Here is a 20,149-nt window from a genome sequence, read left to right as displayed (position 1 = left end):
CAAACGAGGAACCTGCTATACTGCAGAGCTCTTCTTTTATGTCATATGGGCAAGCAGAAAAAGCTGCAGGGAAGGTTGAAAATGGTCAGAGGGTTGAAGCCTAAAGGAAAACATATGCTTATTTCTAGTTAAATCCCTATTCAACATTTCTATTTTATTTTATTTTTTCCAGGACAGACAGGGCTTTCCCAAGAAAGCCACGAGAGGATTTTTTAAATTTTTTTTTATTTTTTTTTAATGAAAACCTGAGATTTTAGGAAACAGCATTTTGGATCTTATGTACATTTCTAGTATCACTTCCTGTATATTTTTAAGCTGAAATCCTCTTAGCATGCAAAGTAAATAGATTATGATATACTGAAGGATTAAGAATCACTGTCTGGTGTCAGATTAATCCCTCATATAGACCATCACTTGTACTGACAGAAATATGGCTGCAATTCAGCAAAAGAGCTGCACGGCGAAGCGCCGTGTCGCAGCGCCTTGTGCAGAACAAGCCCGTGGTCACCGTGTCCATCGTTGTGCCCTGTGTGTGGCAGAAATCAAATTTAAATCTACAGGACATTAAAGGGGTGCTCCCCTCCAAGTGCTGCACGAAGCGCAGCCATTACAGGCACAGCTCTGCGCAGGGAGGCGATGCAGCAGCCTGCTCTGTTTCAAAGCTCTCGTTATTAATTTTTCCCTGTTGAGTTTACAAAAACCATTCACTCCCTTCAACCTGCAAAGCAAAAAGGCTCCCTCGAATACACTCCTGGAAAGGCACCGATTCAGATAAAGTGCTGAAATGGGTTGGCGTTTTTTCCCCATACCATCAAAATTGCCAGTCGTTGCAGCAGAAATTCAGCAGGATTTTGGCTCATGGGGAAAATGGCTGAATGACATTGAGCACAAATCCATTTATTTATTTATTTTTAATAAATGCAGAATTGTTATTAATAAAATACTTCTAATGGCTCGTGGTTTTTGTTTTTCTTTTTTTGTTTGTTTTACATTGTGCTTTTATTTTCAGTCCATTAATTGTACATATTATTTGTCCATTGTACTAAAACGATTTCAAGAAGCTCGCTGGCTTTGGGTTGGAACCATCCAGTGCTCCCAACAAAGGTGAAGCTTAACCCACCTACATGCCACAGTCAAGGACAAGAATCTGCATCCCTACAGGCTGCACCTGATCAAACGGTGGGAAGAAAGATCAGCAACGATGCTCACCCCTCTCTTCACCGTCACAAAAAAAACTAGAGGGCTCAAACAGGTTATGTTACCCTCTCAGTGCATTTTCTCTCTGTGGTTAGAGGCAGCAGATTAAAATCTGGACTCCAATGGAATGATGTTTAAGAGGCCCGGCATCTTTTTTTCAAGGCAAAATAATGGTTATTCAACTAAGATGATATATCTAGATATGAAAATTGAGAGCATTCTTCGAAAAATGCTGCTGACTGTGAAAGGCTGCTCTTTCACAGAGGTATCCTGAGTGAAGATTTTATCTGCTGGTATCTCAATAGGACGGTTTTCAGAGCCTTAAGTGGAAATTCAAATCTGCTTCCAAGTGAAGATTGTTAAAATATATAATGCACAGAGAATTACAGACTTTCCCCTGAGAAGTTTATGGATTCGTCCAATAGTCCCCTCAACCCCCAAATTTTTCAGCATTGTGTTTGGTCTGTGCTTACTCACTTTTTAAACATTTTTGAATGGCACAATGAAAATGTCACCAAATTTCCCTCTATAAGACAAACACAGGGCAGTTTGTGCATGGATACATTCGTGCTAACCCAGGAATAATGTGGAGGTTTAAGGGCAGCACTTTTTATAAGCCTAGTGCCTCATCTTCTGCTGGTGGCCAGATCCAGGGATGGCTGGAATTTAGCTGAAGGACTTTCTGTGAACTTTGCCACCTCAATGAGGTTTCTCGTTCTTCGCTTTGGCAGCGAAGGGGATTCTGCACGTGGTCACACCAGCCCAAAGTGCACGACTTTGAGAGACCCGCTGTTTCCGGCCTCCTGCAAAGGAAAAAAACAGGCAGGATCAGGCAAGCTGCAGCGACATGCCGTGAGGAATGGAAACCTTGCCTGGTCGTTGGAAACACTGTCCCAACCCAGGGAGAAGAGAAAATTACAGACTCTGTCCCAATTTGGCCAGGGAATGGAGGATACAGCCCTAAAGCAGTGGGGACTGTCTTGTTGTGCAAGGTAAGGCACCTCTCCTGTTGTTCTTAAGCCCCTTTGCAAGAACCCTCCCCTGCTGCTCCTGGGGAAACCAGGGGCTGCAGCTCCAGCGACAGCACACGGGGTCCCCTGAAGTGGACACAGGGTTGGGATGCGAGGGGCTGGGAGCTGAGGCTCCACCTGCCTTTGAGCCCCCTTCCCCAGCGCCTGGAAGCTTATTGGCTAAAGTGAAACTCTAGATTTTTGTTACCTTTTAATTAAAACATACTGCAAACACCACAAGGCTGGGTTAACGCCAGTGGGTAGCGAGCCAGGCTTTCAAAGTTACACAGGGATAGCATTTTGCATTCCTCATGCAATGCAAATACGTGATTTCAGCACAAATCCCCCTTCTGCGCTTGGTGCCTGCGCAGGGTGGAAACCCCAGCCCTCTGGTTTTGCAAAGGCCATGACGATGGGGGGAATGTGTGCTGCAAACAGAAGGTATTTCATAACCAGTGTGCCTGCAAAATGCATGAAACACTTTGCCTTGGAAAGTGCTGTAGTCTAGTGAGTCATTGCTTTCTTTTCAATTACAGATGAGTATCCAGCCCTTCACGATGCAAAGAATAAACTAGGTGTGGAGCTGAAAACAAAGGGAAATGTGTGTTTGTCCTGTCTCGGAGGGCAAGACATGCTGGCTGGTGTGGGAAGGGGGGTGGGCTCAGCCCCAGGGGGTGGCCGTCAGGGCTGTGTGAGGCTGCGGGAGCACTGGCAAGGGTGGAGGGGACTCATGTGACTGACTCTCTGCTCCTTGACTTCAGGAAAGAGGAAAAAAAAAACAAAAACGACTAACTCTTGCAGCTTCATAAGCAACCTTTACCAGAGCAGCAGCTCCATCTCATGGTATGTGCATTTCACCACAGAGATAGAGATCACCCTCTGAAACAACCTCCCTACTTCAGCACAGAGGAAACAGTAAAAGTGCCATGGCTCAAAATGAGCACTGCATGGACACCAGGTTTCACTTCCACTCCGTCCCTTGGCACTTCCCTTGCAGGGATATGGTGGGAGGTGGCCCTGCCACAATATGACCCCCTGCTAATTCTTGGAGGTGGTTTGAAGATGATGAAAAAGCCTCCCTTAAGTCCCATCTGACCCAGCACACCCACATCCTCAGACCCCACCAGGGTTATTCCAGTGTTGTAACTCAAAGCACAGCTTCACCTCCGAGACTGCTGCTTACGCAAACGTCTCCAAGGAGGTTATGAGTTGCCTTACTCAATGGCAGCCCTCATGGGGGGGCTCTGTGTATGTGCCTTGGTTTTTGGGTGGCTGCAAGCTTTCTGTGGGCTCTCCTTGCTCTCTGAATGACCCTTGTTGGAGGCTCCAAAAAATATTATTTTTTATTTTCAGTGCAGCCACAACAGTAAAGCCTTGAGGAGCACAAGAGACTGAAGGTAAGGGGTGGCCCTTTTTTTCCCTGCCAGTGTCTGATACAGAAGAGTTACTGCTGGTGCTTGTTCTGGTGTCCAAAGGAATTGGTGGGAAGGTGAATGCAGGCTGGAGAAAAAACCCCACCATTTAGAGTTCAAGGTTGTTTTGCGTAGGTCCCTGTTGTTCAAGGCTCAGGGTTCTGAGTGCATCAGAGCGGTATCTGACCTGGGTTCTGTGATTTATGATTTATGACACTCTCTGGGGAGAGGTTAACGAGAACCCAGCTCTGCAGACCTACTTAGTTGCTGTTTGGAGGGGTTTTTTTTTATTTGTTTGTTTGTTTTGTTTGTTTTTTTTTCTCAATACTTCTAAACCAACACTATTTGCAAACCTCTCTGGTCACACTGAAGCAGTCTCGGCTGTGTCGCGTGGGAAGTCTGTGATGTGGCATCACGCTTGTAGAGGTGTTTAATGTTAATCAAAGGCTGAAGAGCAATGACTGGAACTCTTTCTGACATCTGCATCTTTTCTGATGTAACACCTCGGCAATAAAAGAAGCCGTAATAATTTGATGAGAGTTGATTTTCATAGGGCAGGAAGAGGGCTGTCCAGGAACAGGGGAAGCCAGCATTGCAGTTGTAATGAGCAGCTAGTCATCCAGAGCAGGAAAACATGAATATCCTGACAGGAGAGTATCCACTTGTGCCCTGCAGAGTTCAGATTGTGGGACTTTGCATGGTAATGATGTGGTCCTCCTCTGGCAGGCAAAGGGAGGCGTGGTATGGGAAGGCACACCCTGTAATTGAAAAGCCACTAAGCCATCTCAGACCTGCAGGGATAGCAGGATGGAGGCAGTGGTTTGCTTGGTCTCCCCAGGTCTGAGGCACAATGGAGGATCCCTTTGGTCTCCAGGAGTGGGAAATATGAGAAACCTCTTCCCTGTGCTGCAGTATCACTCCCAGGAGGCTATGCTTTTTCTCCTGGGGATTATTCTCAAGGGCATGATGAAGGTGGGAAAGGAGGAGAGTGGGAGAGGGAAAAGTAAATGAAGGTGCCACAGGGAATTACTTTAACTACCTGTTTTTTCAGGTGGAGATGGCTTGATTCCAGGTTGCAAGAACAGCTATATGGAAGGGCATGCCTGTTAGGATTCTTAGGTATGGCTCCCTTTCACTGGAAATGCTTGTTTCCCTTGGATAGCATGCTACAAAAACCTTCTGGCTGGTGGGTCAGCTGAGTGATAACATATTAAACCAACCATTTGTTAGCCATAAGGCACCACTGACTTCAGCATCTCAAATTCCCATAAATAAGATCAGTGTCCAGTCCAAAAGGGACAGAGCAGTTGAGATTCACATTTTCCAAAGTGTCTAATTTGTACCAAGGCTGGTGACCAGGGTGTTTGGAGGCTTGGTCTTACTGGATGCTGCTAAATGGAGACTCTTTGAACCAACCTTTATAGTTTTCTCAAGATTGTGAAAACCCAGAATAACACAGGCCAGGAGGGACCACCTGGAGATCATGTAGCAACCCCTGCTCCCAGCAGCAAGAGTAGGCTGGGTCTTGAGCAACATGACCCTCAAGGATAGCCCAATCCCAACTCCAGCCTTTCCTGGAAGATTGGATGGACCATGAACACCAAATCCCGACCCCAACAAATATTGTGGATGGGATGCTCACTTCTCATTTGCTTCTCCTCTGTTGCTTGATGAGCCTTACCCAACCAAGCCATGCAGAAATCAAGAAAAAGTATAGCCTTGTTCATCTGGCAGCTAGCTATGCCACCCCACCTTTGTCCTCAGTGATGGGATCCTCCAGCCATCACTGGCCCCAAACCAGCTTGGCAAAGCCAAGTGGTCTGCATTTGTCCTGCCTGTGAGCTGGAGACCAAGGTGGCAGCCCTCACCCATGCACCAAAGGGCTGCAGTGGAGACACACGTGCCCTGCTCCAGTGCAAAGCCAACAGCACTGCTGGGGGGGGACACAGGCAGCCCCCGCGGCAGCAGAGTCGTGCCTCCAAGCTGCCTCTTGCATGCTGCAGGGCTAAGGCTTTCCTCTGGAAAACAAACCTTGTTCAACCGCTTGAGTGTTGTTTGGCTGTGTGACAGCCAGCTGCTCGGGCAGGTGACTGGGAATGCTTTGTTGCATGATCTTTACAGTTTCAGGGAGGAGAAGCTTCCTCATAGCTGAGAGTGGCAGCAAGCGAGGAAGACGAGTGAGATGATGCACCTACAAAATATAGGGTCCATGTCAGAGACGTCCCCACCGAGCACTCCAGGGCCATTTTCTTGGGGGACAGGCCTCTTCTGGCTCCAGCCTTTCACCAATGAACCAGCAAAGGGGGACAAAGCGAATAATCAGGCTCGCAGCTGCAGTGATCTTCCTGCAGAATTGACTGTGCAAGAAGGGCTGGGTTTTGGGTGTGCTCCCCTTGCATGGCACCAGGCCCGGTATTGTGAGGGATCCCTCTGAAGCAACGTGCAGGAAGTGGTGACGGAGGGACGCCAGCCTGGGGGAGCAGGAGGGTGAAAGTGGGACATCAGGGAAGGGCTGTCCATCAAATGCTGGCAGTGATGCAGCAGGGCTGGTGCTGGTGTCCGGGTGTAGAGTTGCTGCTAATGGTGGGTTTGGCTTGGATTTGGGATAGGTTGAACTAAAGCCAGAGGTCAGTCCAGCTAGAAAGGAGCTGCTCTGATTTGCTGGGTGCTGGTTCCTGTGTTGGTACTCAGTTCCTGCAAGAATTCCAAATTCCCACATGCCATTTAAAGTCAGAACAGAACGGTGCTGGAAACATATTTCCAGAGCTGCAAAGTTGATGTTGCATGGATGGCTTTTCTACTCTGAAAAACCTAGTGTGCACAACAGGCTCCCTGTCACCCAGCAAGTCGTTTCCATCTGCACTTGTCAGAGCTGCTGCCTCCAACAGCACCACATCTCCCTTCCCTTGGTCCTGCAAGAAGCAGAGCAGCTCAGGAAAGATGGAGGTGCCTCATTTTCTAGTGCACAAGCAGCTCTGCAGTCTGTGGCAAAATCAGGGCATCTCCGCCAGGTTTGCAGATGTCACATTTGCACCCACCAGCTTTTAGCAATGGTAACTGCTCAGTTGCAGTATTTTTTTGGAACCGCTCCCTTTTCTAAGTTCTTAATGATGTGACAGCAAAGTTTTGTTCTTCGTGTTGCTCTCACTGTAGAGAGTTTGTGCTTGTGGATTTTATTGTGATAGTTCAGAGCTTTCAAGCAAACTTCTCAGTTTATTAACTCAGCCGCTTAAGTGGGCGCAAGGCACATCCTACGCATGACTCAGGGAAGGAGCTGGATAACCCAGCTGGATAACCAGGTCCAAACCCAGGAATCCCACCAGCGTCTCCTGACTGTCACTGTGGATATATTTTATTTTACTCTGTATCCTGAGGCCACTGAAGCCATCAAAAAGCCACTGGGGATATCCTTTGAGCACAGGATTCCCACCAGTCCGACCCCGGCGCGGCGAACTCTGTCACCTGCTTCCCAGCCTTTCCCCATCCTCCACCCAGTGAAATGTGCAGGGGCCCGGGGGAGGCTGCAGAGGTGGGGCTGGCGCGTGTTGTTCTCTGGTGCTTCAGGACTGGTAGAACAGCTCTTAGAGCACGATTGTACTTGGCATGGGCTGGTTTTGTAATGAAATAAATAAATAAATAAGTGCCATCCTGCTCTGCTGGGAGGTTGAAGCATTTCCTTTCTTTTCTTTTTTCTTTTTTCTTTTTTTTTTTTTCCTTAATGATCTGTTTGTACTGAGGCCAAACATTGAATACTTCAGCCTCAAAAATAAAAGTTTCAACAAGAACTGTAATTGGGAGGAGACTAGAATGCGGGCACTCTTGTGCCTTCATCCATGCTGCCATGAGACAGCTTTTATTTTATACTATTTTATTTCTTCCTTTAAAGTAGAAGTGAAGGAGTGCATCAGTACTGCGTGCTGCTGACTCACCAGCTCTTGAGACTGGATTGCCCTTCATACATGCTCTATACACACCCCCACTGCCACCCAAGCACCTAGGGCACCAACCCAGGCTGGGAAGGAAGGCTCCTGTAGGAGATCAGGGTTGCTGAAGGATTTGAGGGACAGGGTAGGGTCTTCCTGCCCATGGGGAGGTCTCTTTCACTCCTGCCCCAGTGAGGTTCTCAGGGGCTGGAAGAGCAGAAGTGCCTGAGCCAGCATGGGAGAGGAAGGAGGACACAAGACTGGAGGCTGGTGCAGGGCAGACTGGAGTGGGGGAAGGGATGGTCCACCTTTTTTGGCAGGACCTTGCAGTCAAATCAGCTTAAAGTGATCATGAAACTATGGGGTAGTATTTCACTCCTCTTTACTGTAGTCTGTCTCTTGAAAGCGCCAATAAGAGTGCCAGCCACTTTGTTTAAGATGAACGTGGATGGAAGACAATAGGTTCTTTCTTAGATCCTATCCAACAGGCATAATAATTTTGAACTTTCATTGATTGTGCTCGATTCCAAGACGCAGATGAAGCCCTGCTCTAGCAGTGTGGTATGGGAGCACTTCTACCAATTTCAAGTGAGAGCCCTGCAGGCAGACAGCTTGCAGGGACAGGCTCGGGGAGTTTCAGGAAGCTACAAAATAGAGTAAATAATAACAAGCAGAAATAAAAAAAAATATACCAGAAATGCATTACCTGCTCTGAAGGAACTGCTCTCAAATTTCCTTAAAAAAAAAAAAAGAAAAAAAAGAAAAAGCTCACAATGTTATTTACATTCCATTTGACTTGCTGAAAAACCCAAACAAACAAGGGCATGGTATTAGGTAACTCTTTCAGTTTTTTTGATAGGACACAGCTGTTTTATATCCTGCTATTCAATGGGTGAATTAAAATATTTAATATATTGCTTATACGAGTTTATACATGTAGGATAAGTATATTCCCTCAAACACTACACCAAGTTATAGCAAATGTGATTTTTGTGGATAGGATAGTGTGGAGATGCAAGGCCAGTGATGGAGTGGGGTTCCCCCTTCGTCCCAGCTCAGCAGGGAGCTGTTGCAGGAGTGGGAAGTGTGTGTTGTGACAGAGCCGTGGCTGCAGCACACTTCTCTACCTGTCCCAGGCAGCTGTAGGTGGTGGAACTCAGCACAAGATGCCTGAGTGCTCGTCTTGTGTCTCAGGAGGGTTTTGCAGCCCATGCGCTGCCGGTGTTGCTGCTGGAAGTGTTTGAAGATGAGGCTTCATGTTACAGCTTGAGCCAAATTAACAGCTGCCAACATCAGAAAGAAGTCCTGCTGCAGGCAATGTGCTCCTGCCCCTCACTGGGTGCTGTCTCTGCTGTCCTCTGATCCCCAGGTAAGGCACTTTGGTTCAGGGGATGGACAAAAGCCCACAGGAAATATTATTTTTGCGGCTGGGTGCTGTGTGGCCCACTGTGTGATCTCATGAACATGAGCAGAAGAAGGTGGTAAGAGGGGAGCAGGACCTTCTTGTTTTGATGGTGGCAAGCTGCTAGTTCTCCTTCACTGTAATGTGGAAGTGCACCCATAGCTGGCTAGTTTTAAACTGTCTGTTTCAGTTGTGGAATAGGAATCACTGCTATGCCCTGACTTTCTGTGTCAGTGTGCCTGGAGACTGGCTCAGTTCCTACATACCTGTCAGTATGATGGGACAGCTGGACAAGGCAGAAGATAAAAATCCTCATCTCACCCCCTGTGCAAATATTCTTACACGTCTCTGCCTGGCTGACTTTACAGGGTGACTCCAACCGTGACTTTCTAGTGCTGGACTACTCCTCTATCATATGGCTGGACTACTTTGACTCTCTATGATGTAGATACCAAACACTGACAGCCACATCCATTTACTCCAGAACCCCCTGCAGAAGTAGTGTGAAACGCTGCTTCACAAGCCACCTATCTGGTGAGGCTCAGCTGCTGGCCACTGCACACCGAGCAACAGGGCAGCAATGACCAAAACACATGAACACTTTGGCTGTCTTTGTTAAATCATGAATAGAGCTGTAAGATAAGGAGATTTATATGATTAGTTGATTAATTCTACATTGCGAGAACTGGTAGCCAAGTCCTCATGCCTCTCCTTGCCAGGTACACATAAACCAAGTGCATGCTGCAATACCACTGCCTTATTTTTCTTCCTAGATCCAAATTCTTTTTCAAGATAGCAATCACCATGATTTCTAGCTCCACCCCTTTGTACGTATTTGAAAGAGACCCCTTCACTTACCTTCCTGGTTGCTGGAAAAGGGTTTCCCTGTTGGGGAGGTGGCACAGCCACCGGCTCCAGGCTTACGCTCCGTGTCCTCTGACTGTCTGCGGCTGGGGAGTCTTTGGAAGCAAAACAGAAATTACAGAAGAGAAGGGAGCAAGGACTGAAGAGTTGGGGAGACACTGCATAGCAGAGCAAAGCTGTTTTGTTTGTTTTCTATCTTTTCAAGTACATAGGAGCCTATGTAATTCCCTGGCTATAAACTGTAGCTCTTTCTTATCAGATGCCAGTACATTTGTTGACTGAGCATCACTAGGATTGCTCACTTGGCCACGCAGTCGCTCAAGCACCATCCTGTCATTCAAAGCTGTGATGTACAGCTGGTGTTTTTTTGAGCAGTTAAGGTTTTGTTAAGCCAGACAAGTTGGGGATAGGCAATAGATGCAGCAGGCGCTTGGCACTGCTGCAGCCCTGCTCAGAGGCTGTTGGGCAGATGCTGGGAGAGGAGGCTGTCAGACCCAAAAGGCAGGTTTTTGCAGCTAAATCCTCTCCCCACACTACCCTTATCACTGAAACCCAAGTAATGAAGGAGCTGCAAGGAGGAAAACATCAGTTCTGTGTTACAAAAAACACGGATGGAGGTTTTTTTCTTTCTTTCTTTTTTTTTTTAATTTAAGTTTTTCAGTTTTGCTAGTCTAGGTTTCTTCACTCATCATTAATCTCTGTTTACGTAGGTGTGTGGAAAGGCAATCCATTGCCAAGGCAGTGGAACTGGAAATTTGGAGGTTATCTTGTGCTATCTCAGCTTGCCGACTCGCTGCTCATCCTGCTGTCCACAAACTGCCAAGTGCCTGGCGAAGTCCAAGGGAGTGCTGCCTCTGGCAAGAACCAGTTGAACACAGAAAATGAAATAAATCTCTCAAACCAGGCCAACTGGGAAAACTCTCCTCATTTGGGTAGATCCTCCCCCTCTGTGGACATAGCAATGTTTGACTCACCTAGTGTTTTACTCAAGGGTGGCTTTCAGATATGAGAGCAGTGTAGTTGTGAGAATGAAAATGTGACTGCTTTTGTGTGGCACCCAACTTGTTAATTGCCACGGTGCAAAATCTTGCTCAGCTTTGATAATTCAAATAATACATCCCAGGCATAAAAAGACCTTTATTACTGATGAGAATGTAAACAACTAAAGAAAAAGCTCAGATTTTCCCTGCGCCTTTGTCTTCACACTACCCATCAGGCAATAGCTATGCAAGCAGCCAGGCATCTGTGAAGCAGCTAAAAGCAACTCTCCTCATCAGCTTTCCTGAGACATTTTTAAGCTGCAGTAATGCAACTCTCCCATCATGCTAAGCTTTATTGGTATAGCAAAAGAAACTAAGAAACTTCATTGGAGACCAGATTATGCTCATTGCAAAAATGGAGGGATTCTTCTGCTCTTCAGCCCCATTATCTCCTCTGCAGTGTCTTGATCAGCTTTCTTACAAACAGCCTCGGATTCTGCTGAGACCCACAAATTGCTTTTTTTGGCTGTCAAATTGCCATAACCCTTCTATTTTTGTTTTAAAAGAGCTTAAAACCCTCCATCCTCTTTGGGCATGTCTTTAAAATTGACCGGTACTGGGAGGATTTAACGTATATCCAAAGGCTTAGAAGAAGATGTTACTTCTACCGAGCTTCTAGTTTTACAGTCAACAGACATGAAAAGCCCAGCGGGGATAAAAGGAACTTAACCAGTTCTGTCTAATGCATATAAATCTACCTAAGAGCTCAAGGCACTGGAAGTACTCAATGCGCTACATTTATCTGAGTCTAAGATACAGAAATGGGTCTTCAGCCCACATGCCACATGTCCCATTTTGATGCCAAGTTAATATGAATTAAGAGACAGAGATGAATAAACAAGGTCAGTCTGGGCTGGGCCAAGTTGAATCAATGTAAAATAATTGTCAGTATTTTCTGTCAGCAACGCCAGTTTATCTTGGCTCAGGATTCTTGGTGCTATAGATTATAAAATGTTTTCAGTGGAACAGTTGGCAGACATTTTATTGATTTTTCTTTGTTTTGTGACTGCTGGAAAAATTTCCATTAAGTACACATGCTGCTCAAGTGACGAAGCCAAATTGCTTTTTCAAACTTTTCTTTCTTCAAGTGAGCTAATGCAGTAACACGTTAGCAATCTAATTTAATCAAGAGGACCTTTGTCTGGAATCAAGAGGCTGAAGAGTGCACCTTGATGCATCAAGAGTCCCTGTGGGCTGGTAAGAGTTAATGTTGTATTTTCAAGGTGCTGTATGCATGTTGACTAATTAATGTGCCCAATACCCCTTTGAAGGTGGTCATGCATTATCTCAGTTTTACAGATGTAGAAAGTGAGAGTGGAACTTCACACAGAGCCATGTATATTTGACTGCTGTTGTGACTGCTGTGGGGATGCACAGGGAGCCCCTGTTGCCTTCACTGGGGCTGAGCAGCAGCAAAGCATGAGAAGGGAAGCTGCAGTAACTGGCCAGGATTAGCACTGCTGAGCTGCAGGATTCCATCTCCACGATGAATTTCCTACACTGGACTGCCACATCCCTGCAGCATGCCTCTTCATAGAGTTACGTTGGGACTGAAAACTGCTAGGGCAGATAGAGCAGCTTGTAGGATTATATGTGGACACGTGGCAGGTTGCATTTCTCAGCCTATATTCCTGTTATTTCAAGACCAGGTTTGGTGAAAGAGAACTTTTGAAAAAGATAATCAATGGTGGATGAACAAACAGAAGTGCCGTAACTGTGACAAATACTTATTTTGTTTAATTGCACAAAAACAATAGGGTAAGAAATACGTTTAATGTTTTGTTGTGTTTTTTTTTAAAGTGACACACAAGAGGGGAAGCGGTGGGATAACTCTAATTCTCTCTCTCTTTACGCTGATTTAATCACCAACATATACAGATATGAAAGAATGTCATGCAGTTTTCCCTAACGCTTCCTGAGGTTTCATCAGTAATGCTACAGATTCAGAATATACAAACATGTTTCTGAGCTTAAATAAAAACCTTCTAGAGCAGCAGATTTTTAAGTACATCAGCAACAGGAAAGTTTTATGATAAAAATAATTGTGATTATGTTTGGGTTTTTTTTGCCTTCTATCCTAATCACTTGTATTAAAATAGGAGTAGTTCTGGTTTGGGGGATGAGGACAGATGGATAATCAGCTAAATAAAAGCCCAACCCAGCTTCACACACATCCTGACACTACCAACAACTGCAAGCTATTCAAATCCACTTGCATTATAGTAAGGAAAGAGAATGACACACTGCTGGGGAGGAAACCCACCTACAGTTACCAATACCAACAGCAGAGGTGTGAGCACAGCCATAACTCTGTACTCTTCTGTGCCAGACTGGCATGGTGGCAGACACACACTAGTTGACTCATCCAGAAATAATCTGTCCCATAGGGAGTCAATCAGTTCCTTTAATGCGTTGACAAGAGGATTAGTACATTACCTTGCTCCTCTGAACAGGGTCTATACCTGTATTTTCCTTTTTACAGGCAGCAAAATAGTTATGCCGATTAAAATGTATCCATAAATAGATAACAAGAATAATGACAGAGGGGACAAGAATTGCTGGACTATAACATATCTGACACTTGGAGGAAGAGAATGGCAAGTGGCCAATGGCAAATATAAGCCAGAGATGAGAGCTCTGTCTTGTAAAATTATTCCTTGGACTGTACATCATTGGTGGTATTTAACTGTACCATTCATGGCAGAATGAAAAGAACTACTGCAGCAAATACAATGCCCCTATCTGGGCATTGTCCTGAAAACCTCATTGCTCACAACTTATTCTCTCTCTGTGTGCATGGGTCAGAAGGTTGACTACAGTTCTCCCATGACAGCAACACTACTGCTACTTTCATAAAATGCCACAAAGTAAATCTGTTTTTCTCTGTCTGTAAAACATACTTCAGTCTCAAACTAAGTTCTCTGCTTTCTGACTGTTAAAGCAAGAAAAGAAACTGGATTTTGCCTAGAATAAGTTCTCAGAGAATGAAACCCTGGAGACTAATTTATGAACTATCATTTTGGTTCCAGCCTTTTCTGTCTCTTTTCTATCCCTGTCTCCATCCTAGGCCACATCTTTCCTTGTTAGCCAAAGTAGCAAAGGAGATGATGATGTGAAGAATTAATTGAAGTGATTTGTTGATCATGCAGCCTGAAAACTGGGCTTCGGTTATGCATATGCAGATGTTAGGCTCCCTGAAGGGCATCAGTAACAAGGTTTATTAAGTAAGTTAAACAGAAACATCTTCTGCTAGTCTTCGCAGGGCCCTTGCCCAGGGCTTCTGGCTAGGTGTAAATCACGAGATACACCTCAGCTGTCCCCAAACAAAAGTTCCATCAAAGCTGAATTATGAGAAAGAAGTCCAGGCATGTGCTGGAGACAAGCCTCCAGAAACTTGGGTGAAATACAGATTCAGGAACGTATCTGGGTCTGATGGGTGGCAGTGTTAGAAATGCAGTAATGTGGGGCCATTGATTAAATGGGTTTGGTGTGATGCGCCGGTACGAAGATGTAAAGCCAAGGCAGACAACAAGAGACTCTGGGAAAGACAACAGAGCAGCCATGAGGTACTCTTGCTGAACACCTGCAAAGTCCTGCCGTGGGGTCTTACAAAGATTAGGGGAACCACTGCTACCTCGAAGCCAGAAGAGCTTGGGGTCATGTACAGTTGGATTCATACAGGACAAGAGGACATTGAGGGGTGCTACTGGCTTTGTGTGACCTGCAATTTACGTGTACAGATAAGGTTGTAGGGTTTTTACTGCTAGACTAATGACACAGAACACTGAGGCTCAACTTGCAATGAAAGGATTGATTTTGGGCTGGAAGTGAGCTCTGGAGGTCATCTGGCCCAACCCTCTTCTCAAAGCAAACCCAACTGTTAAGGTAGATCCGACTTCAAGGTTGGTTCAGCTCAGGTGTGTGTCTCAGTGGGAACCTGGGATGGATAGCACCAGAAATTAACCATCGGCACTGGCAAGCACCCATAAGGTCAGAAAGGGAGTCACAGTACGCTTCCTCACATTAAATTTGGAGCAACACCCAGAGGTCCAGATCTGAGCTGCTAACCTCTGTCACATCACCAGAAAGGACTGTATTTGCTGTAGGAACTCACAATATGCCAACATGCAGAAAAATGAAGCAAGCAAAAGCTACACACTAATCTTGCTCCACAGACCACAAGTCCTCAGAGAGGGTATCTCATGGATTCAAATGATGCTCGGGAGGTAAATCAACGAGTTGCCTATGGTAATACCTACAAACCATGGCTAAAGTGATTTGGCCAAGACAGCAGGCTGCATTTGCATGGGGCTAGGGAACAGAGAATAGTAGTAAATCTACTACAAAACCAGAATTTTCTTCTTTTGTTTTTCTTGAGGGGAAGGACTTCAGAAGTAAACAGGAAACAATTCAGGATGTATATTTATCTCACTGGTGAGCAGAATACATAAACATTGAAGATGAGCGTTAACAGCATAAGAAATGGAGAAAGTCAATAACAAAACAAAAAATGACCAAGCTAACAAACAGTGAAGGGCCTTTACAGGAGGCAGAATGTGTCCTGATTATTGACTCTGAAACTGCAGGTAGTGGTTGGAGACTGGGAAGAAGTGGACAGTGGAAATGTCAGATACGAATTTGTGATGCGGTAAATCGGTTAGAAGAATGAAGCTGCTGTGCACTCAGCTGTAAGTGCTATAGAACTGTGATTTCATAAACTTCACTGCATTTTAGTAAGGTGGTGGTGCCATTTTTTGACTGAATTCACTGAGGCAGGAGAAAGGAAATGTAATTTAATTTTGGGTTCACACGTTGGATCAATTTAAAGAAATTTCCCCAAGTGCCGTGTAACCACCTACAAACTATGTCCTCTGCTGGTATCTCAGATTAGGCAGCCAAATCTCTGGTATAGAATAGAATAAGAACAGAACAGAATAGAAATAGTGTAGCAGTTCTACAGCAACCTTTAATGGTCATCTAGTCCGACTGCCTGACCGCTTCAGGGCTGACCAAAAGTTAAAGCATGTTATTAAGGGCATTGCCCACATCTCTTAAACACTGACATGGCTGGGACATCAACCACCTCTATAGGAAGCCTGTTCCTGTGTTTGACCACTTTCTTGGTAAAGAAATGCTTCCTACTCTCCAGTCTAAACCTCCTGTAAGCCTCTGTAAGCCATTCCCATGCATCCTATCACTGGTTACTGGGGAAAAGGGATCAGCATGTCCCTCTCTACTTCCCCTCCTCAGGAACCTGTTGAGTGCAATGAGTTCATCCCAAAGCCTCCTCTTCTCCAAACTAGACAAACTCAGTCCTTAGCTGCTCCTCACAGGACATGCCTTCCAGCTCTTTCACCAGCTTTGTTGCCCTCCTCTGGATACAATCAAGGACCTTCACATCCTTCTTGAACCGTGGAGCCCAGAACTGCATGCAGAACTCGAGGTGAGGCTGCACCATCAGTGAATTACCGGGGGGAGAATCACCTCTTTTGACTGGCTGGTTGTGCTGTGTTTGATGCATCCCAGAATGTGGTTTGTCCTCATGGCTGCCAGGGCACACTGCTGGCTCTTGTTGAGCCTGCTGTCAGCCAGTGCCCTCAGACCCCTTTCTGCAGGGCTGCTCTCCAGACACTCCTCTCTCCATTTATACTTGTGCTCGATGTTACTCTGTCCTGGATGCAGATTGTAGCATTTGAACTTATTAAATTTCCTGCCATTAATGCTCCACTGCCCAATGCTCCAATCTTGGCCAGAGAGACGACACATGGCAATGACTGCAAACTGAGAACATCCCTGTTTATGTAGGCTACTAACACTCAAAACCTTCCTTTCTTCATACAAAAGTCTTCAGATGAAGAAGTCTGATTTAGACTTGGCAGCAGATGTACTATAGAAAACAAACTCTGTGAAACTGGAGGCAAAACACAAGCTACAGTTATGTGCTTGTAACCATCTGTGAGGTTTTTTTAAAGCACAGAGAAGAGGTTGTTGGAATCACCTGTGCCTCAGCAGGTGACCTTCCCTGTGGCGTTGTCACAGGGAGTGCCTTTAAAACTCAAAATTCATGATGACAAGCTTCAGGCAGCTGCAACCAGCCAGGGGAGCTGCGAGAAGTTTTTTTCAGAGCTCTGCAAGAGGCAACCAAAAACTCTGGGCTCATCTTGGGGAGGTCAGCTGCAAGCACTGGGTGTCAGCAGGCGGAGCTGGTTGTGTGGGTGGGGAGCTTGCTTTATACTCGCCAACCTGGCAGGAGGCAAACAAAAGCCTGGGGAAATCTCAGCAGTTTATACAGTTCTGGCAATTGCAAGGACTCACTCATGAGGTCCAGCAACTTCTGGTGTCCCACCTTGGCAGGCGCAGGAGAGCATGGTCAAACCAGGGAGCCTGGGAACAGAAGTAAAGTTGAGCTCTGCAATCTCTCTCCCAAGATGCCTGAAGAAGGCAGATGTGGGACTGCCAGAGACCTGTGAGTCATAGCAACCTCCAAAAGGGAAAAGGTGAGCTGACAGGAGGATAGCATGTTTATACCCTGGCATCAGAGGCATGTTGGGATTAGTCTCCGCTCTAGTGCTCTGTTAAAGGAGCTCCTTTGTTGGAGCACTTGGAAAGCTTTCTGTAATCAATACAGTCGCCAGCATGGTCTTACTGTCTTTATTATTTGCCCATAGCAATATGGTGCTATCGCCATCCAAAGTTAAGACAGAAGAATTGTGCACTATATTTTGAAAAGCAGGCCTCGTGTCCAATTCCATTAGATATCTCTGAAAGCTTTAGACAGTGTTCTGTATCCTAAAAGGTGTAGGCTGTATATAAAACAAAAATGTCACTAGTGGTGTGCAGCTGGTATAATGGATATTGTATGTAATACTGCAAAAGCTCAGTCTCTTAATGTGAGGAAATACAGAGAACCAGGTAATATACAGCTTTTGAGAAGAAGAAAGAAATATCTTTCTTGTTCACACAGAGTGTTCAGCACATCTATATGCAAATTGTTGGGATGATTTGTCAATAAGCAAGTTCAACATCGTACTCACACTAGATTTCCTACAAATGTTCCTACATACAGTAGGCATAGAAAAGAAAAATAAGTGCATTTATATAGCCACTTGGAACAAATAATTGTATCTTTTCTATAAAGAGTGAATGAAGAAAAAGAAAATAAATGCTTTTTTAATCTTTGCAGAAGAGCTGTTTCATTCTGTCTTCCTGTCTGTTGCAAGGTGATGTGCTGGTTCACTAGAAACAAAAGCATTGAAAAACAACCTAGTCATCAGACCTGTTGTTTCTCTCATAACAGGTAAGTTCCAGGTTTTAATCAACTTTGGAAGAAAGGCAATTCACAGGCTAGTGATGAGCTTACAGGAATCTGTAGAGATCATGTTAGGTTTTACCACCTGTAACTGTTAATTTGCTGCATTTCCACTGCTGTATTTCTCTCTTCTGCACATTCATCAAGCAAGCTGCATTTGCCCAAATAGCTTAATTTGAAAACAGTTATGCTAGTGCATGTTAAATGATCTCAAAGTGTCTACCTGGAGATTGCTTTGCATCCCTGTCATGTCCTTCTGGGTTCCAAGTTTTTCTTAGATCCTGCTTAGTGTCTTAATGTTTTATTGTGTTTACAGTCATGATGCAGGTGACAACTGAGGTTGTCGGGAAAGTTCAGAATATCAAACGTACATTTCAAAAGTGCTTTAGTTGATTGTTTCTCCCTCCCTTCTGTGTTCTGTAATGGAAATACGGAGCTTTCCTTGGCCTTGAGAAACATGTTTGATAGACACACAAGTTGCCCACGTGCCCTCTCCTGCGTGTCTCACCTGCGGGAGCAGCTCTGCACTGGTGGCCTGATGGCTGGACCAGGAACAGGTGGGTCATGGTTTCCTCCATGCTCTGAAGATCGGTCAATGAAAGCTTTGCTAGATGGGTCTTCTTCTTCTGAGTGCCCCAGAAGTTCTGTTAAGATGAATCAAGATATGGTCACAGGGTTACCTAATTTAAAAATACCAACCAAGTTGCCAACTGTTTGCCTTAGATGTCAATAAGGACAAGGGTGTCCTCTCTTGTAATGGATGAAATGGAAGAGAGGGAGTGTGTGTAGGCTTTAGTTAACAAGAAGGAAATGCCTTATCTAAAGTGTCAACTACAAAAGGTCTAGCTGGCTGCCAAAGGCTGCTGTATTTCACTGTTGCAATGCAGATCAGTGTCTTATCAGTTAGACTGTTCTCCCACAAGGGTATATGTAACTCCTTTCTTTAAAAATAAAGCCTTTCCTTAGCTTTGCTTCAAAATATTTTGGTTCACAATCAAGACCTGAAGTCTTCATGCAGGTGCAAGAGGGACCTCCAATTCCAAAGTTTCAGTCTGAGCCCTTTGGGGAAGTAAATTGTTTGAAAATACCCAAGCCACTTAAAATTACAGAGAAGGAATCTTCACATATTCTAGGTGTGAGACTGAAAAGAAACAAACAAATAAATAAATAATGTAATCAAACCCCAGGCTAGCAGAATTTGGATTAAGGAAAAAAAAAATCCTGTTACAGATAAAGACTTTAAAAGATTTTTCTCAAAATCATAAGACCCCTTTGCGTTTTTTCTTTTTTTAATCCTGTTTCTCTCCCCTTGTTCTCTGCCTTCCCAGATCCTGTACAAGCTAATCTGCACGATACCCATGGCAACACCATGGGCAGTGTGAAGAATAAAATGCTCTTGCAAGCACTGCCATACTGCTAGTTTACATTTTGGCCAGAGACCCAGAATGTTCACCAGCTTAGGAGGGCAAATCTACTTGTAAGTGCCTCTGAATCTCCGAGTCCTGAAAAGCTAATGCTGTAAGATTGCTGTGGACTCTTTTTACTCTTCATGCTACCTAAATATTCTTAGCATCTGCACTGCAAGAGAGGGTAAAGTGGGGCAACCAGTTTGGCTTTCTCAGGTAACTGATAAGTGTCCTCCTGTGCTGCTGTTTCCCACATGTGGAGCAATGTGGGGAATTGCTGAAAACAACCAACCTGGTTGGGGGCAATATAACTCCAAGCATGCACACCTTACAGTGAATGCAGGAGCTAAACTGGCCCTGGTGCAGTTTCTCCTCTACCCCAAATAAAAAGTCCAAAGAGAAAAAAAGGAGGGAGGAAAGAAAACGTACAAGCAATGGTCTGTATCTACGAAACTCAACTCAAGGGCAAGTAAACTAGGTTTCTCTGAAGATCTCTTCTTGGAGCCTGTTGCAGAGTAAGCAGCCAGGAGAAAGAGGGGAGCAATGCAGAGAACTTAAAAGGTGCAGGAGAAACTGCTTTTGATAC

At 45.1% G+C, this 20,149-nt stretch overlaps 1 protein-coding gene across 6 annotated transcripts in view; it reads right to left on the bottom strand.

Moving 5' to 3' along the window:
* Positions 1-1,802: 1,802 nt before the first annotated feature.
* The window catches only part of WDPCP (WD repeat containing planar cell polarity effector), a 154,351-nt gene continuing 136,004 nt past the window's right edge, over positions 1,803-20,149 (bottom strand). For 4 of the 6 annotated variants that reach the window (XM_051614937.1, XM_051614940.1, XM_051614938.1 and 1 more), the window contains 6 exons: positions 18,666-18,801; positions 17,164-17,232; positions 9,803-9,903; positions 8,249-8,277; positions 5,651-5,810; positions 1,803-2,000 (listed from right to left, as the gene is read on the bottom strand). In XM_051614937.1, the coding sequence (XP_051470897.1) occupies positions 1,897-2,000; positions 5,651-5,810; positions 8,249-8,277; positions 9,803-9,903; positions 17,164-17,232; positions 18,666-18,801 (599 nt within the window). In that variant the 3' untranslated portion in view covers positions 1,803-1,896. The remainder of the gene's footprint in view (positions 2,001-5,650; positions 5,811-8,248; positions 8,278-9,802; positions 9,904-17,163; positions 17,233-18,665; positions 18,802-20,149) is intronic. The other 2 variants (XM_051614941.1, XM_051614942.1) reach the window with 2 other exon arrangements.

This window comes from Apus apus, chromosome 3, assembly GCF_020740795.1.
Source record: "Apus apus isolate bApuApu2 chromosome 3, bApuApu2.pri.cur, whole genome shotgun sequence".
Taxonomy (NCBI): domain Eukaryota; kingdom Metazoa; phylum Chordata; class Aves; order Apodiformes; family Apodidae; genus Apus; species Apus apus.
Note: the sequence above shows the minus strand (reverse complement) of the source record. Positions and strands in the feature narration are given on the sequence as shown.